The sequence below is a fragment of the Lepus europaeus genome, chromosome 2, assembly GCF_033115175.1.
Source record: "Lepus europaeus isolate LE1 chromosome 2, mLepTim1.pri, whole genome shotgun sequence".
Classification (NCBI taxonomy): Eukaryota; Metazoa; Chordata; class Mammalia; order Lagomorpha; family Leporidae; genus Lepus; species Lepus europaeus.
Window position 1 is genome coordinate 164,833,178 of NC_084828.1, and position 18,635 is coordinate 164,851,812.

The window sequence follows — 18,635 nt, forward strand, 5'->3', positions numbered from 1 at the left end:
CAGTATGGTACATTTGTTATGATCTGTGAACTACAGTCATACATCACTATCAACCAAGTCCATGGTTTACATTTGGGTTCACTCTTTGTTTTATACATTTTCTGTTTTTCCTTTGTTAAAGATTTTTCAACTGATATTTAAAAGTGTACATATTTATGGAGTATAATGTAATGTTTTGATATATACATAGATTTTTAAAAAATTTTTTAAAAATTTTTTGACAGGCAGAGTGGACAGTGAGAGAGAGAGACAGAGAGAAAGGTCTTCCTTTACTGTTGGTTCACCCTCCAATGGCCGCTATGGCCGGCGTGCTGCGGCTGGCGCACCACGTTGATCCAAAGCCAGGAGCCAGGTGCTTCCCCCTGGTCTCCTATGTGGGTGCAGGGCCCAAGCACTTGGGTCATCCTCCACTGCACTCCTGGGCCACAGCAGAGAGCTGGACTGGAAGAGGAGCCACTGGGACAGAATCCAGTGCCCCGACCAGGACTAGAACCTGGTGTGCCGGTGCCGCAGGCGGAGGATTAGCCTATTGAGCCACGACGCCGGCCTGATATGTACATAGATTGTATAATGTTTAAATCGGGATAAACATAATAATCCCCTTAAGTATTTATAACCTTTTATTGTGAAAACTTTCAGAATTTTTTCTTTTAATTTAAAGAAAAAATATGTAGGGAGAATACATTATCTATAGTTACTCTACTCTGCATTAAAATCCCAGAACCTCTTTCTCCTATAGGACTATAACTAGTTCCTGCTAATCATCTTTCTCTATTCCCCTCTCTACCTGTTCTCCCCAGTCTTGTAACCAGAGGCTACTCCCAACTTATATAAGGTCAACTCTCTTAGATTCCACATGTGAAATCATGTAGGACTTGTCTTTCTGCACCTGACTTATTTCACTTAACATAATTACCTCCAGTTCCATCCTTTTGTTACAAGTGACAAGATTTCAGCTTTTTAATGACTAAACAATACTTCATCTTGTATATGTACCATATATTCTTTATCCATTCATCAATTGATGGATAGTTAGTTTGTTTCTATTTCTTGGCCATTATGAATAAAGAAAGTGGCAATAAACATGGAGTGCAGATTTCTCTATGACAAAGGTTTCATTTGCCTTGTATATATATATGTATATATATATACTCATTAATGAAATTGTTAGATCTTAAAGTAATCATAATTTTTTGAGGAACCTTCAAATTGTTTTCTAGTAATTTAAAATTTCTACCAACAGTGTGCAAGTGTTCCCTTTTCTACACGTCTTCATCAATACTAGTTATCTTTTGTCTTTTCAATAATAGCCATTTAAACTGGAGTGAGGTAATATTTCATTATGGATTTAATTTGAATTTTCCTAATTATTTGTAATGTTGAGCATATTTTCATGTACATGCTGACCATCTATATGTCTTTCCTTGAAAAAAATGTTGATTTAGATCTATTGCCCATTTTAAATTATATTTTTATCTATTTTATCAATTCTATTGAATTATTGAGATTCTTATACAGTCTGGTTATTAACCCTTTGTTAGATGTATTATCAGCAAATATTTTCTCTTATTCTGTACTTTGTCTCTTCATTCTCTTATTGTTTCCTTTGCTGTATAGAAGCTATTTACTATGATGAAATTTCATTTCTCTATTTTTACTTTTGTTGCCTCTGCTTTTTAATAAAATCCTTGCCTATTCTAACTTCCTGAAATATTGCCCCCATGTTTTATTTTAGTAGTTTCATAGTTTCGGATACTAGTTAAGTAATTAATACACTTTGAGTTGATTGCTGTAAATGGCAGAAATAGGGTTTCAGTCTCTTTAGTATCTTTATATTTAGTCTCCTATTCCAATTTCCAAGTAACATTTATTGAAAAGACTGTCTTTCTCCAGTGCATTTTTTGGCACCTAATATAGATATATTTATGTCTAGGCTGTCTAATTCTCTTCCCTTGGACTATGTATATGCTTTTATGCAAGTATCATGCTGAATTTGATTACTATAATTTTGTTGTATATTTGGAAGTCAGGTCATTTAATTTCTCCTCCTTTGATTTTCTCACTCAAGATTACTTTGAATATTTCAGTTTTGTTTTTTAGTTCTGTGTGAATTTTAGGATTTTTTTTATAGTTCTATGAACAATATCATTGGTAATTTTATTAGGTATTTCACTGATGTATTTTATTTTTTTAATCCATACTTCTTTCATCCCTCCCTGCCTCTGGTATTTATCAGTCTGTGTTTAGATTTCTTTTTAGCTCCTGCATACCAGAGAAAATGTGGTATTTATCTTTTTTTTTTCTGTTTATTTCACTCAGCCTGATGTCCTCCAGTTCCATCTATTTTTCTTCAATTGATCGGATTTCATTCTTTTTCATAGGTGAATATTTCATTGTGTACATATATATACTGTTTTTGCTTTATCCACTCACCTGATGAGAGCTACCTTAGTTCATCCTGTATCTTGGCTACTGAGAACAGTGTTGTGATAATATGGCAGAGCAGGTATCTCTTTGATACAAAAATTTCATGTCTTTTGAATATATACCCAGTAGTGGAATAGATGGATCACATGGAAATTCTTTTTCTAGTTTTATAAGAGATTGTGTATTGTTTTCCACAGTGGTTTTACTAATTACATTCCCACCAACAGTGTGAAACAATTACCCTTTCTACACATCCTTGTCGGCATTTGTTAATTTTGTCTGTGTGATAATAAGCATTCTGACAGGGGTGACGTTATCTCATTGGTTTTGATACATATTTCTCTATTGGCTAGCATTATTTTTCATATATTTGTTGGTCATTTGCATTTATCCTTTGAAGAACAGTCTATTCAGGTCCCTTACTCATTTCTTAACTGGAATGGTTGATGTTTTGGTTATTGAGTTTTTTAAACTCCTGATATATTCTACGTATGAATCCTTTGTCAGAGAAGTGGTTTGTAAATATTTTCTCCCTTTAGTCAGATGTCTCTTCACTCTATTGACTGTTTCCTTTGGTGTGAAGAAGCTTTAGTTTGATATGGTCCTATTTGTCTCATTTTGCTGCTTGTGCTTTTGGGATCTTATCTGAAAAATCATTGCCTACACAAATGACTCTAAGTATTTCTCCTCAATTTTCTTCCACAGTTGCATGTGTTATTTAGTCCTTTGATCCACCTTGAACTGATTTTTCTTTATGATGACAGATATCTTATCTAATTTTATTCTTCCATATGTATACATCCAGGTTTGCCAGCCCTGCTTATTGAAAAGACTATTCTTTCTCCAATGAATATTCTTGGCACTTTAGTAAAAAATTCAGAAGATTGTATGTTTGCAGATTAAGTTCTGAGCTCTCTATACTATTACATTTATCTATGTGTTGGTTTTTATACAAGTACCATGCTTTTTAAATTACTATATGTTGAGGAGGGGTTGCAAGCAAAGGACAGATAGGACACTGGAACTCTTCCTCTGAAAAGCACCACCAGACAATCCCAGTATATTTCTTTATTGACCGTGATTACAACAGCCATTCATACAACACATTTGCATGCTCATATAACTCTAAGATTTCTTTGAAACATGTTTAGCAAGACATTAGATAAGCATGTCTGGGGAGCAGCTGCATGTCCTTGTGGGAGCCAACATTACCATAAGGGCTCAATGCTCTTCTTGTTAGTAGGTCATGTACTATCCTTAATCAGTTTCTGCAGTCATACTCTGTATCCAGGAGGATGTGTTCTCACTGAAGGTGCTCTGGAAGAAACCTTGTTCCCCATATTCTGTGGCTGCACCCCAGGCTGGAAGGATGTATCCTCACTGAGGGTGCTTTGGCAGAAGCTATGTTCTCTACAACTATACCTTTAGATTTTTAGTATGCTTTGAAGTCAGGTATTGTGATACCACCAGCTTGATTTCCGCCCCCCCCAAAGATTACTTTGGCTACATTGGGTCTTTTGTGGTTCCATATGACGATGATCTTTTTTCTAATTCTGTAAATAATGTAACTGCTATTTTGATAGAGATTGTATTGAAATAAAAAAGAGATTGTACTGAATCTGTAGATTGATTTAAGTAATTAGAACATTTTAATGATATTTAGTTTTTCAAGCTTTAAGCAAGAATCTTTCCTTTTTGTGTGTGTGTTTTTGAGATTTCTTTCATATGTATTTTAATTTTTTTCATTGTAGAAATCTTTCACTTCTTTGGTTAAACTTATTATTAAATATTTAATGTTTCTGATATCTAGTGTGAATGAAATTTCTCTTTTGAATTCTCTATAAGCAATGTTACTATTAGTGTATAAAACTCCTATTTTCTTTTTTTTTTAAAAGATTTATTTAATTTATTTGAAAGAGTTACAGAGAGAGGTTAAGACAGAGAGGTCTTCCATCCGATGGTTCCCTCCCCAGATGGCCGCAACAGCTGGAGCTTCGCCAATCCGAAGCCAGGAGCCAGGTGCTTCCTCTGGGTCTCCCAAGTGGGTGCTTGGACCCATGGACTTAGGCCATCTTCTACTGCTTTTCCATGCCTTAACAGAGAGCTGGATAAAAGAGCAGCAGCTGGGACTAAAACCAGTGCCCAAGTGGGATACCGGTGCAGGTGGAGGATTAACCTATCATGCCACAGTTGCCGGCCCCAGGAAATACTACTTTTAAGAGACCATGCCAGTGTGTTAACATTTTGGTTAGAGTTAATTCAACCCTAACATGAATCTAGTGAATCATTTTTTCTTTTATCTTTCCTACCAATGTAACCAAATGACCATGAAGCATTCTTTTATATTTTTTCCATTTCTATCTATCTGTATCTTAGATTTTGTTACTATTTCAAATTTTCTATAACTATAAAGATAAAACTTAATTACTTGTGTCAAATGAGTATCCTACTGTTAGGAGATATAAGTAGGAATATATTTATGCTTTGTGAAAAAAGTCATTAAAATTCAAAGGAAGAAATTTAATATATGAGTGTGACAGATGTGTCTGCCTTTAGAAGTGTTGATCTCTGCTGTTAGAAAGCATCATAATAATTAAAAAATGTTTTTCTTTTGAAAGTTGGCCAGGGATACTTTGCCCTGATCCTCTTAAAGGGAAATACGTAACTTACGACTTAGATGGAAATGTTGAACGATACCATATAGAATTCCTCGGTGATCCTCATTCAAGATCATGGATAAATGCAACACTTGTTGGACATTGTAGTATCACTCTAAAGGTAAGTACAGTAATATCAAACTTTATTATTCTTGCACTTGTTTGTAATTATATTCGCATTCATCTCTGCTCTCAAAAAGTATATTATTGTTTATTATTAGAAAAACATTAGCAAAATAATGTATATGATTTGCCTTAATTCAAATGTTTGTATTTTTTTTTTTTTGGACAGGCAGAGTGGACAGTAGAGGGAGACAGAGAGAAAGGTCTTCCTTTTTTCCGCTGGTTCACCCTCCAATGGCCGCCGCGGTAGGCGCGTTGCGGCCGGCGCACCGCGCTGTTCCAATGGCAGGAGCCAGGTGCTTCTCCTGGTCTCCCATGGGGTGCAGGGCCCAAGTACTTGGGCCATCCTCCACTGCACTCCCTGGCCACAGCAGAGAGCTGGCCTGGAAGAGGGGCAACTGGGACAGAATCCGGTGCCCCGACCAGGACTAGAACCCGGTGTGCCGGCGCCTCAAGGCAGAGGATTAGCCTGTTAAGCCACGGCACCGGCTAGTATTTGTATTTTAAAGTGCCTTTTTCAAAGAAAATATAAATACAGAAATGCTGTAGGAGTGTTAAATTTTATTTTTCTAATGGCAATATAGAAAAATCAATTGAAGGTTTTACCTAATTGCTCTTTGAAATGATTTTAAGATTATCAGTTGGTAAGTTTTTAATTCTCTTTAAGTTGTACCCCTAGCTCACAGGGAAAAGTAATTATGGAATGCAAACATCTTTTCAAATTTCAAATGGAATATTTCACTATACTAACTATTTCAGTATATTTTTTAAAATTCATTCTAAACTTTAAATCCCACAGTACAATTAGTGAATAGATTGGATTCTCAGATTGATGAGAATAAGTTAACTGAACTAGATTCATTTCCAAAGGTTTGATTTAATAAGCGTAAATCAATTCAGTTATCTGCATATTTATTATAATAATGAAACTTTTCATTTTGAACCATATTGTTTTTAAAAACCTGAATTAAAAAAAAAAAGTAGGTGTCAGAGATGTGGATACCTGGCTGGTGCCGTGGCTCAACAGGCTAATCCTCTGCCTGTGGTGCCAGCACACTGGATTCTAGTCCCCATCGGGTGCCGGATTCTGTCCCAGTTGCTCCTCTTCCAGACCAGCTCTCTGCTATGGCCCGGGAGTGCAGTGGAGGATGGCCCAAGTCCTTGGGCCCTGCACCCATATGGGAGAACAGGAGGAAGCACCTGGCTCCTGGCTTCAGATCAGCGCAGTGTACTGGCAGCAGCGCCATTGTGGGTGAACCAACGGCAAAGGAAGACCTTTCTCTCTGTCTCTCTCTCTCTCACTGCCCACTCTGCATGTAAAAAAAAAAAAAATGTGGATACTTGAAATATGCATTTATCCTAGTGGTTTGGGAAACCCTCTCCCACATCAGAGTTTGAGTCCTGGGGGCCTGGGCCGGGACTGCGTGGTGGTGGTGGGGGGAGCGCCCCCGATAGGGTGGCGCAGGCGTCGTGGCAACAGGGTCCCCGCCTGCCCGGGGTGGGCTTTGTGGGGCAGTGCACATTGCTAGGGGCTGGGAGGAGGCTGGTCCCCGGCGGCTGGAGCAGTGGTCTTGCTGCCCACCCCCCAGCTGAGGGCTCTTACTGCCTGATCCAAACTCCTGGCCCGCCCCCACTCCAAACCCCATTGTCGATGGCCCTCACTGGACCCCCCAGCCCCGAGCTCCGCCTTGTGTGGGGGCCAGGTGAGGACCTGTTGATTCCCAGCGCTGCAGGGAGCCGGTGCCCCTTCCTTGCCCGCAGCCATTACTCTGAGGTTTCCAAATCGAGGAGCATCCATACCAAGGCAATGTAACTTGATTTTTGGTCTTTTTTTTTTTTTTTTTTTTTTTTTGGACAGGCAGAGTGGATAGTGAGAGAGAGAGACAGAGAGAAAGGTCTTCCTTTTGCCTTTGGTTCACCCTCCAATGGCCGCTGTGGCCGGCGCATCTCGCTGATCCGAAGCCAGGAGCCAGGTGCTTCTCCTGGTCTCCCATGCGGGTGCAGGGCCCAAGGACTTGGGCCATCCTCCACTGCACTCCCTGGCCATAGCAGAGAGCTGGCCCGGAAGAGAGGCAACTGGGATAGAATCCGGTGCCCCAACCAGGACTAGAACCCGGTGTGCCGGCGCCTCAAGGCGGAGGATTAGCCTGTTAAGCCACGGCGCCGGCTGGTCAATTTGTTTTAAGCGCTTTGTCACCAATAAAATATTAATAAACACACACACACAAAATGTGACTCATCTTCACATTAGTTCATACCCTGGGAGGCATTGGCCGTGTCTCAGGTAATTGAGTTCCTGACGCCCAGGTCAGATACATGGATTGAAATGCCTAGCTGTTGTGACATTTCAGGAGTGAGCCCGCAGATTGCAGCTCTCTCTGTGTCTGTCTGTCTCACTTTCTATCTCTCTGTCTTTGTTGCTCTGTCTCTCACTGCCTCTCAAATAATAAATAACTATTTTTTACAAATGTGGATAAGTGTTGACTCAATTTAAATGCTTTCTCTTACATAGTGAGTAGTACACATATTCAGTTATGCATATAAATGTGTGCCTATTTAAAACATACAATCTAATCCATGATAAAATTAATCTTTGGAAATTTGAAGTAATAAGATTTTTATTTTATCTTTGGCATAAATAGTATTTTCTTTTAAAAATTTATGTTTTATTAATTTACTTGAAAGGCAGTTACAGAGAAAGGGCAAGAAAGAGATCTTCCATCTTTTGGTTCTTTCCCCAAATGGCTGCCATGGCCAAGGCTGTGCCAAGCTGAGGAAAGGAGCCAGTAACTCCATCCAGATCTCCCACAGGAGTGCAGGGGCTAAGGTACTTTGCAGTTCTCTCCTGTTTTCCCAGGTGCATTAGCAGGGAGCTAGGTTGGGAGTGGAGCAGCCGGGACTCGAATCGTTGCCCATATGGGATGCAGGTGTCAAACGTGGCAGCCTACTCCTCTGTGGTACAACACCGGCCCCTACATGGTATTTTTGTACTGTTCAGTTTGAAAGTGGCTGGAAGGAAAGTTATTTTTAGCAAAAAAAAAAAAATTTCAGTATGGAATATACCACAGCATATATTTCATGATAGCTGTTAACCAATCATCTTTATGTCAGGCATATTCTCTGCTCTGCTATTTTATGTGTGTTCTAAACTCTTCTGCTGGCAACCACAAAATCCATGAAGGAGTGTTTCTTCTGCCCCCCTCCTTTCTAAAGTGCAGAGGAAACTTCTAGCTGTTCATGAAACTGACCTTAGGATTTTAGATATTTAACAATGTGGTAAAGAGAAAGGCATTCGTAAGAAAGCATATTTAAGTACAAGTACCAAAATCAAAGTGCATTTTATATTGATACAGATTTATTTATTTATTGCAAAGATGAAGTGACTGAGGGAGGAGAGAGAGAGAAAGAGAGATAGTTAGTAAGACACACCTTCCACCTACCAGTTCACTACCCATGCCCACAACAGCCAAGACTGGGCCAAATTAAAGCCGGGAGCCAGGAACTACCTTCAGGTCTGCTGCATGGATAGCAGAAAACCAAATATGTGGGCCAGTCATCCACTACTTAGCTGCATCCACTGCATTAGCAGAAGTGGAGGAGCTGGGGGACACACTGGCAGCCACTGTGAGTGCACATAACACTGTGTCACAAGGCCAGCCCCATCAAGAGCATTTCACATTGCCTAAATCAGTGTTACTCTCAGGATTCGAGTGAACTCAAGATGAATTTGTGTAGTCTGATTCCAGTAAGTGTATCATTAACCCTTCAGATACAGAAAAAGTCTGATGCAGAAGAAAGCCAGACTTTTTACCTATTGAGGCATTCGTACAAGCTAGAAATCCTTGCACAAAGACCAGGTGTTCAGGGCTGCTCGAGCAGATCCATATTGAAAGATGAGCACAAGGGAAAAAAGAGAGGCATTTGTTTTTCATTTTGCTTACTTTATTTCCCCAACTAGCCTTGTGCTGCATGAGGCAAATTCACTGGGTGCTCTCAGGCTGTGGGCAGGCTCTCTGAACAGTCATTGAGGACCCCTATCTACAGGCACTGCTTCTCTCCTTTGTTTGTTTTTTTAAGATTTATTTATTTATTTATTTGAAATTCATATTTACAGGGAGAGAGAGGGAGAGACAGGGAGAGAGATCATCTATTCACTGGTTTACTTCCCAGATGGCCACAATGGCCAGAGCTGAGCTAGGCTAAAGCCAGAGCCAGGAGCTTCACCGTGGTCTCCCATGTGGGTGCAGGGGCCCAAGTACTTGGGCTATCTTTGGCTGCTTTCACAGGCTCATTAGCAGGGAGCTTGATTAAAAGTGGAGCAGGTTGGTGCCCATATCCAATGTTAGCTTCTCAGGAGCAGGCTTTACCTGCTACGCCACCATGCTGGCCCTTCTCTCCTTTTCTCTTTCTCTTTTCCTGTTGTTTTTCTTTACTTGTTGACAAAACAGGGATGCCATGTTCTGTAGGTCTCTTCATTCAAGGTTGGAGCTTTAGTCCTCCTTTTCCTCAAATTTAGCTGATCCATGCCTAACTCCCTACTCCTGGCTGGCTAAGCATCTACATTTGCCTAGAATGGGAAACTCTGAGATCATTAAAGTCACATAGCCTCAATCTACTCAAGAAATAAGGTTAGGAGCTCAACCCAGGAAGTGTTTGACAACCAAGGTAGAAAAGGTGATATTGAAATTGTTTGAAAGCCAAGATTTTACTGTCTATTGGAGATGGGAAGAGTATTAATTCCTAAGCTACTGTTTTGGTCCCTACAGCTCTAAGAGATTCAACCTTTTATGCTCCTCTGTTTCCTAGGGTTCCAGATCCTCAAACTCTGTGTCTACACTATACCACAATGATCTCCTCATGAAATGTACACCTTCTACTCCCAGAAAATAAAGACCACAAAAATAACATATAGCAGACAATGTAGACTTTCATGCAACTTTTTCTAGGAGGGGCAAAGGGGGGGTGTAAATTGTACAAGTTATTACATCACTTTTTCTAAAATAAGACAAAGAATAATAGGCATATAGAGTTCTCATTGACTATAGGTGATTAAATCATACCTTACACATAATTTGCAGATCACTTTCTCCTAATTTGTGTAAACTTAGTTTAGCAATTAATTAAATAATAATTCAGAATTTTCACAGGACATGAACTTTATACATTCTGCAGTACATATGTTAAGGTGAGAGAGTAGTAAACCTTTCTGGAAAGACAGATCTGTATTACATGCGTTTGCTTTAGTTTTATATTATGAGAATTGTAAATTTTCTCTTTCAGTTTAATCAAGTTTTTTTAAGTAATCAGTTCCTCTTTGTTGATATGTTTATGGGACCTCACCAATTTTATTGTTGAAAGTACAACTGTACTCAGTCACTCTCTATTCATATAAATGATAAGGTTCTCCCTCAATAAATAGAGTTACTCATTAATATACTGAGTTGCACTTCAGAAAAAAGTTGAAGGTAATATTTAGAATGTTGATTTGTAATTTATAATGGTTTATTCATATATTTTCTTTTTAAATCAATAGCTATAAAAATTGCTTTCCTTCTCTCCTCATTTAAAGAAATGAATTTTCTTTTTTTAAAGATTTATTTATTTATTTCAGTCAGAGTTAAACAGAGAGAGAAGGAGAGGTAGAGAGAGCGAGGTCTTCCATCCACTGGTTCATTCCCCAATTGACTGCAATGGCAAGAGTTGCACCAATCTGAAGCCAGGAGCCAGGAGCATCTTCCGGGTCTACCACATGGGTGCAGGGGCCCAAATACTTGGGCCGTCTTCTACTGCTTTCCCAGGCCATAGCAGAGAGCTGGATCAGAAGTGGAGTAACCGGGACTAGAACCGGCTCCTATATGGGATGCCAACACTGGAGGCAGCAGTTTTACCTGCTACGCCGCAGTGCCAGCCAAGAAATTAATTTTCTTAAAAGTGTTCAGAGAGAATATTCTGAGAAGACAATGAAGTAGGAAGTGCCAAGAATCTGTCTCACAATGTAGACAACAAACACTGACAGAATACATCTGGTCATACTTACTTTGGAACTCTGGAATCTGTTGAAAAGTAACAACTTTGGAAGGCTTGGGCTATGGAGTATGGTTAATTTCAGTCAAGTTCAGCTTTTAGCACCATAGCAGATACTGATTATCCCTCACCCCCAGCCCTTGGAAGGCAGCTGTGTACACTTCCTTGAACAGCTTACACACTGCTTGCAGGAGCTACTGTGTGCAGAAAAGACCCTGTCCTCTAAATATGGGGAATCTGTCCTCTAATTACTGATTGCTGTTAATTATCAGAGATGTACAAAGAGAAGGGCAGCATTTTTGAACTTCCTTCCAAGTTTGCAACTCTTCTCCCTTCAGCTGAAGGGACTACCATTGGATTTAAAGACTAGTACCCTTTCTCCTCTGTGTCTTTATTTTTCTCTTCTCCTCTTTTGTGAGTTAGACATTAAAGACTGGAACATTTGAATGCAATTGCATATATGAAGGAAATTAGAAAATGACTGCATATGCCAAGGGAAAGGTAAAAACTCAGAAAAGACCTAAGAAAAAGACCTACAGTTACACTTCAGACTGACCCTTGGCACAAAGCCAGCTTACAAAAATAAAAACTAAGCAAAATTAATATACACAAACAGAAACAAAACTAGCAAATCCTGGAGAAGGCAGAGACTCAGATTTTCAGTTACTACATTATTGGCCTCAAATGTTTTTTCAACAGTAATAAAAAAAAAATCACAAAGCCTATAGAAAAATGGGAAAATATGTCTCATGCAACAGAAATATATAAATCCAACAGAAATTGTCCCCAAGGTTGCAGATGGGCTGGCATTGTGGCATAGCAGGTAAAGCTGCCACTTATAATGCCAACTTCCCATATGGATGACAGTTCATGCCCCGGCTGCTGCACTTCCAATCCAGCTTCCTGTTGATGTGCCTTGGAAAGCAGAAGAAAATGGTCCAAGTGTTTTGACTGCTGCTATCCACATGGGAGACTCACATGACACTCCTAGCTCTGGCTTTGGCCTATCCCAGCTCTAGCCATTGTGGGCATTTGGGGAGTGAACAGCAGGTGGAAGATCTCTCTCTCTCTCCCTCTCTCTGTAACTCTCTCTAAATAAATAAATAAATCTTAAAAAGGATTGCATATCTACCAGGTAAAGACTTTAAAACAAATACTTTAAAGATGTTTAAAGAACTAAAGGAAGATGTAAAGAGTTTAGAAAATGATGGGTGAATGAAGTAGAAATATCAATAAGGAAAGAGAAAACATAGAACACCAAAAAGAAATTCCTAGGTACAAAAGTACAATAACTGAAATAACAAATTCACTGTATGGATCTAAAAACATATTTGGGCAGGCAGAAGAAAGAATCTGCAAAGTTCAGATAGAACTCTGGAAATTTGTAAGCCTGAACACAAGGAATAAAAAGTGAACAGACTGTGAGGAACCCATAGGACACCATCAAGCAGAGCAATGTACACAATGTGAGTGTTCCAGAAGGAAAAAGGAAAAGAGGGAGTATCTGAATAAATAATGGGGGACTGGTGTTGTGGCATAGAGGGTTAAGCCACTGCCTGCAAGGCCAGCATCCCATTTAGGCACTGGTTCAAGTTTTGACTGCTCCACTTACTATCCTGCTTCCTGATAATATACCTGGGAAAGCAGCAGAGAATGGCCTAAGAGCTTGGAAACCTATACTCAGTGAGAGACCTGGATGAAGCTACTGGCTCATGGCTTTTGCCTGGTCCAACCCCAACTCACTGTGGCCATTTGGGGAGTGAACCAGTGGATAGAAGATCTCTCTCTGTGTGTCTCTCCCTCTCTCTCTCTAATTCTGCCTTTCAAATAAATAAAATAGATGTTTACAAAAATGAAAGAATGAAAACCATCCAAGTTTGATGAAAGATAGGAATATACACATCTAAGAAGTTCAATAAACTCTAAATAGAATGAACACAAAAAAATCCACACTACAACACATTATAATGAAACTTTCAAGAGACAAAAAGTCTTAGAAGCTGTAAGAGAGAAGAAACATTTTGATGGGGAATCATCAATAAGAATATTATCAGATTTTTCACAAGATTTGGGGGCCAGAAGATAATGGGTCAATATATTCAAAGTACTAGGAAAAAATGTCAGCGAACAGTCCTATATCTGGCAAAAACTGTCCTTCAAAAATGAAAGTGAAATTAAGACCCTCCTAGGTAATAAAAAGGTGAAGGGTTCATTACCTACCCTGTGTAAAACACTTAAGGGAGTTCTGAAGTATGAAATGAAAAGGACACTAGAAAGTAATTTGAAGTGATATGAAGAAATAAAAATTTCACTGAAGCTAAATATGTGGGCAAATGCAAAAACTAATGTTACTGTACTGACAGTTTTTATTTCACTTTTTGTATCCCACATGATTTAAGAGACTAATACTTTCTTTTTAAAAGCAACTATAAGGCTAAAGCTAGTATTATCATAACCCATGGTTTATAACTCCATATTATTATTTCCTTTTCTAAATTCATTTGAGACTAATGTACTTAGGATAATTATTAGTTTATGTTTTGGAGAAAATGTGCATAAACATATAGTTTTGTGGCATCAACAACTGAAAAGGGTGGAGACAGAGATGTTGCAATTTTTTATGTTGTCAAAGATGTTAGTATAAATTCACATTAGAGTGTTATAACTTCATAATTTTAAATGTGTTCCTCATCTTAACCACAAATAAAATAACTATAAAATGTATTCCAAAGAGAATGAGGGAGATATTTAAATGTTTTGCTATAAAGGAGAACAGCTAAATACAAAAAAAGATAGTAATGCAGGAAAGGAAAGACAAAAAATACTATAAGGTATGTAGAAAACAAATAGGAAAATAATAGAAGTAAACCCCTCCTTATTTGTGGCCACTTTAAATGTGGATGGATTAAACTCTCCAAACAAAAAACAGAGATCTTAAGGGCTGAAGCCCATGAGAGTATTTCAGGCATGGAAAGCCAAGACACTGTGGAAAAAAAAAAAAAACTAAATGAAAGATCTCTGTGAGTGAGAACCCAGCAGGAAGAATGGGCCATCAAAGAAGGAGGTACCTTTCTCTGAAGGGAGGAGAGAACTTTCACTTTGACTATGGCCTTGTCTAAATAAGATCAGAGTTGGTGAACTCAAGAGGCTTCCACAGCCTTGGCAACTCATGACAAGAACCTCAGGTGATTACTGACCTCATAAATAAGAGTGTCAGTTGTTAAATCAACAACAGCAGTCACTGTGCACCAACTCCCCATGTAGGATCTCTGTCCTTAATGTGTTGTACTATGTGAATTAACGGTATAACTAGTACTCAAACAGTACTTTATACTTTGTGTTTCTGTGTGGGTGCAAACTGTTGATATCTTTACTTAGTATATACTGAATTGATCTTCTATATATAAAGATGATTGAAAATGAATCTTGATGTGAATGGGATGGGAGAGGGAGTGGGAGATGGGATGGTTGCAGGTGGGAGGGAGATTATCGGGGGGGGGGAAGCTGCTATAATCCAAAAGTTGTACTTTTGAAATTTATATTTATTAAATAAAAGTTAAAAAAAAAGAGATCTGCTAGATCACAAGATGACAGCTACTTTCGTAAGATGCTCCAGCAAACTCCCCACAAGACCCAAATTTGAACAGCTATTCACATATCAGTCACCTTCACAAGAGCCAGCTAAGTCAGATGATAGACCACAGTGCCTGATTTTTGTTTAATAATAAGAAAAGACACAATGAAGAAGGAAGAAAGGAAAGAGTTGTCGTGTCATCTCTCTCTGAGCTCCAAGTAGCACAACATAGACAGAGAAACCTCCCACTTGGGGGAGGGAAAATGATAAAGTTCATACCTTGGACTTGAAACCCAGTACCCATATTGCTACAGTGAAAGTAGAGTTGAACAGAGTTGCATGGCTTCTGCTTCTGCTTCTGCTTCCAGGCCAGTTCTGCTGACTGAGCCTTTGGTCAAGAAGACTACCTCTACCGCCCTTCCAATTTCTGAAAGACAGCAGAGCAAGACTTCAGCTATTAGGAAGTAGGGTTAAAAAGTGAGCTAGGGCTTTGCCTTGAAGCTCAGTGCCAGCATCAAGCAGAACCCTGCACAGCAAGAGATGGGATTGTTTCAGTTTATATCACTGTGTCATGGAGGCCTAGTGTATACCCTGAGACTTTGTAGACCCCCAATGACTGTATGACACAAGTACAATCCACTTAATGTCAGCCTGGGAAGCCAAGAGACTCTTTCACTACTCCTTCCCCAACCTCCAGCAGAAGGAACAAGACTGCAGACATGAGAGTGTAGGGTGGGAAACTGAACTTTGGGCCTTGTGTGAAAGCCTAGAACTGGGGCTGCCACAGTGAGATCTAGAACCAGTTAAAGCACAAAGATGAGTGTCTCTGCCTGTATCACTCCAGGGTCTCACAGTCTTGGTATGCAACTAGGAGAAGGTACAAAGCCCTAGACCTTCAAAACAAGGGATTGCCTTCACCATCCCATCCCCAACCATGGATAGACAGTGAAGAACATGATCACTCCCACAGGGAGTGATCATAGGTCTGCATCTTGCATCTGTAATACTCTAATACTCTCATTGACCAGATACAAATGGCCATCATCCGTACATCAATGCCTGGGAATGGATCCTGTGGAATTTCTATGATCACATGTGGTCAACTATGGCACCAATCAAATGGTTTTGTATCCTGGCCAGCACCTCCTGTCATTCATTGCATCAGCCTCAGGCTGCAAACCCACCTGAGTATCAGGTAGCCAGCCCATAGCAAAGTGTGCCTTGGCTGTGTGCTAAAGTTGTATTGTAGGGGCTTGTCAAGGGTGATTGAGCATTGAGGTGTAGGTGGATAGAGGACTGCTCACTCCATTCCTCCCCTAGCTGCAGAAAGAATAGCATATAAAGAGTAGTTATCTTCTTGGAGGAAGATAAGGTAGGTAGGCACCAAAATATTGCATTGAAACCCAAAATGGTCACTACAGGGACTTGCCCACCCCATCTATACTTTGGGTTGTGACTCTCAGAGTCCTAACCATGCCCCTGCCAATTCAGGTACTCATACAACCCCTTCAGAACTCTGAAAACATATTCCCACAACCCAAGAGAGCCACTGATCTTGACCTCAGACCCTACTTCACACTCTGCTACTGTGATCCACAAACCCTTGCTGGGTCTGAGAGGAGCACTCCATGACCCACTGTTACTGCCATCAGTTGTAGCAGAGGATACAAGGGGACTATATACTGTAGCCTCCAATGGAAATATAGCTAAAAGAGCCCATCAAACTGACACCTGAAGATACAACTTTAAGAAAAAGCTGTATTACAAGAAAGTTATTAAAAGTGATAGAAACAACTAATCCACCAGATATACAAATAACAACATGGTGACACAGAAAGTATAACAAATCAAGGCAACATGATGCCTCCATTTTGAAACACTAAATGCCAACAAATCAGACACCCTGCAAGAAATAGATTAATTTCTGGATAATTTACTTAAATTGTGCCATGAAGACATTGGAAATCCAAACAGATCAATAATGAGTAATGAGATTGAATCAGGAACCAAAAGTCTCCTGACAAAGAAAAGCCCATTGGCTTCACTGCTGAGTTCTACCAAACTGTTAAGGAAGAAATAATTTCAGCTCCTCCCAAGCTATTCTAAAAAAGTTGGAAGGGAAGGGGGAGGGGAGAGAACTTTTCCAAATATATTCTGCAAAGCCAGAATCATACAAAGACACAACAAAAAAAGAAAACTATAGACCAATATCCCTGATGAACATAGATGCGATTATTCTCAACAAAATACTAAACAAATAGAAACTAACAACACATCAGAAATATAATTCATCACAGTCAGGTTGGTTTTATTCCAGGGATGCAAGGATGGTTCAACATATGCACATCAATAAACATAATATGTCATATCCAGAGAATCAGGGATAAAAATCTTATGATTATCTCAATAGACACAGAAAAAGCATTCAATAAAACTCAACATACCTTCACAAAAAAACCATGAACAAATTAGGTATATACCTAAACATAATAAACATACAAGAAAGCTCAAAACATTTCCTCTAATGTCTGGAACCAGAGAAGGGTATCCACTTTCATTACTCTTATTCAGTATAGGTGTGGAACTTTTTATCAGAGCCACTAAGCAAGAGAAACAAATAAAAAGACATACAAATAGGAACAGGGAAGTCAAATTATCCCTGTTTGCAGATGGCATAATTCCATACACAGAGATACCTGAAGACTCCACCAAGAGACTCTTAGAATTAATAAATGAATTCAGTAAAGCCACAGCATACAAAACCAACACACAGAAGTCAGTGGCATTTTCATGTACCAATAATGAACTCATTGAGAAAGAAATTATAAGGGTAATCCCAGTCACAATAACTACCAAAAAAATTAAATTCTTCAGAATAAATTTAACCAGTGGTCTGAAATTTACAAAGTACTGTTGCAAAATTGGTGTGACATATACTGACGAAAGAAATTGAAGATGCACAAAAATGAATGACATCTTATGTTCGTGGATTGGAAAACACAATATTGTTAAAATATCTCTATTACCCAAAGTGATCTACATATTCAACACAGTACCCATGAAAATACTATTTTTTACAAAAAAATATTCTTTTTGTAAAGAGATTCATTTATTTATTCCTTTACTTGATAGAGTGGCAGAATTAGATCTTCCACCCACTGGCAGATGATGGCTCAGGTGGTCTCTGACACCCAACTGGGAGAATTGAGTCTCTGGCTGCTCTAGTCATTTGGGGAGTGAGCCATTAGATGGAAGAGGATTCTCTTTCTCTTTCCCTCCTTTCTGTCTCCCCACCACACACACATACAAGCACACACACACACACATACACCCTCTCTCCTCCCTCCCTCCCTCTCTTTCTTTCCCTCTCTCCTTCTCACCCTGACTCCCTCCATCCTCTCTTTCTGTTCCTCTGCCTTTTGAATACATAAAAATAAATAAACATTTAAAAATGGCTGAAATGGTACATTTTATATTATGTGTGTTTTATCACAGTAATAAAACTGGAAAAAATATGTATTCCAAATTCATGTCACTCTTGCAATTACTTGGAGAAAGTAGACATGAGCATGAACTACAAGGCTTTTTGTTAGGTAGCTGATACATGACAGTTTTTCCTCATTAGTATAAATAGTTTTTATTTTATATTTATTACATATATGTCTACAGAACCCACAATTTAAAAGTTTATTTTTTAGCCTAATGGATTACATGATTTACATTAGTATTTCTCAAGCCTGGCTGTGCATTAGGAAGATTTATAAAGTAACAACAACACAGCAATATCTGAACCCCACTCTATGGATCAGTTAAATCAAAATCTTTTGGAG

At 39.0% G+C, this 18,635-nt stretch overlaps 1 protein-coding gene across 1 annotated transcript in view; it reads left to right on the top strand.

The window, feature by feature from the left end:
* Positions 1-18,635, top strand: part of ZCWPW2 (zinc finger CW-type and PWWP domain containing 2) — a 219,536-nt gene that overhangs the window by 90,313 nt on the left and 110,588 nt on the right. The window contains exon 3 of the mRNA XM_062179415.1: positions 5,046-5,205. Within this exon, the coding sequence (XP_062035399.1) occupies positions 5,046-5,205 (160 nt within the window). The remainder of the gene's footprint in view (positions 1-5,045; positions 5,206-18,635) is intronic.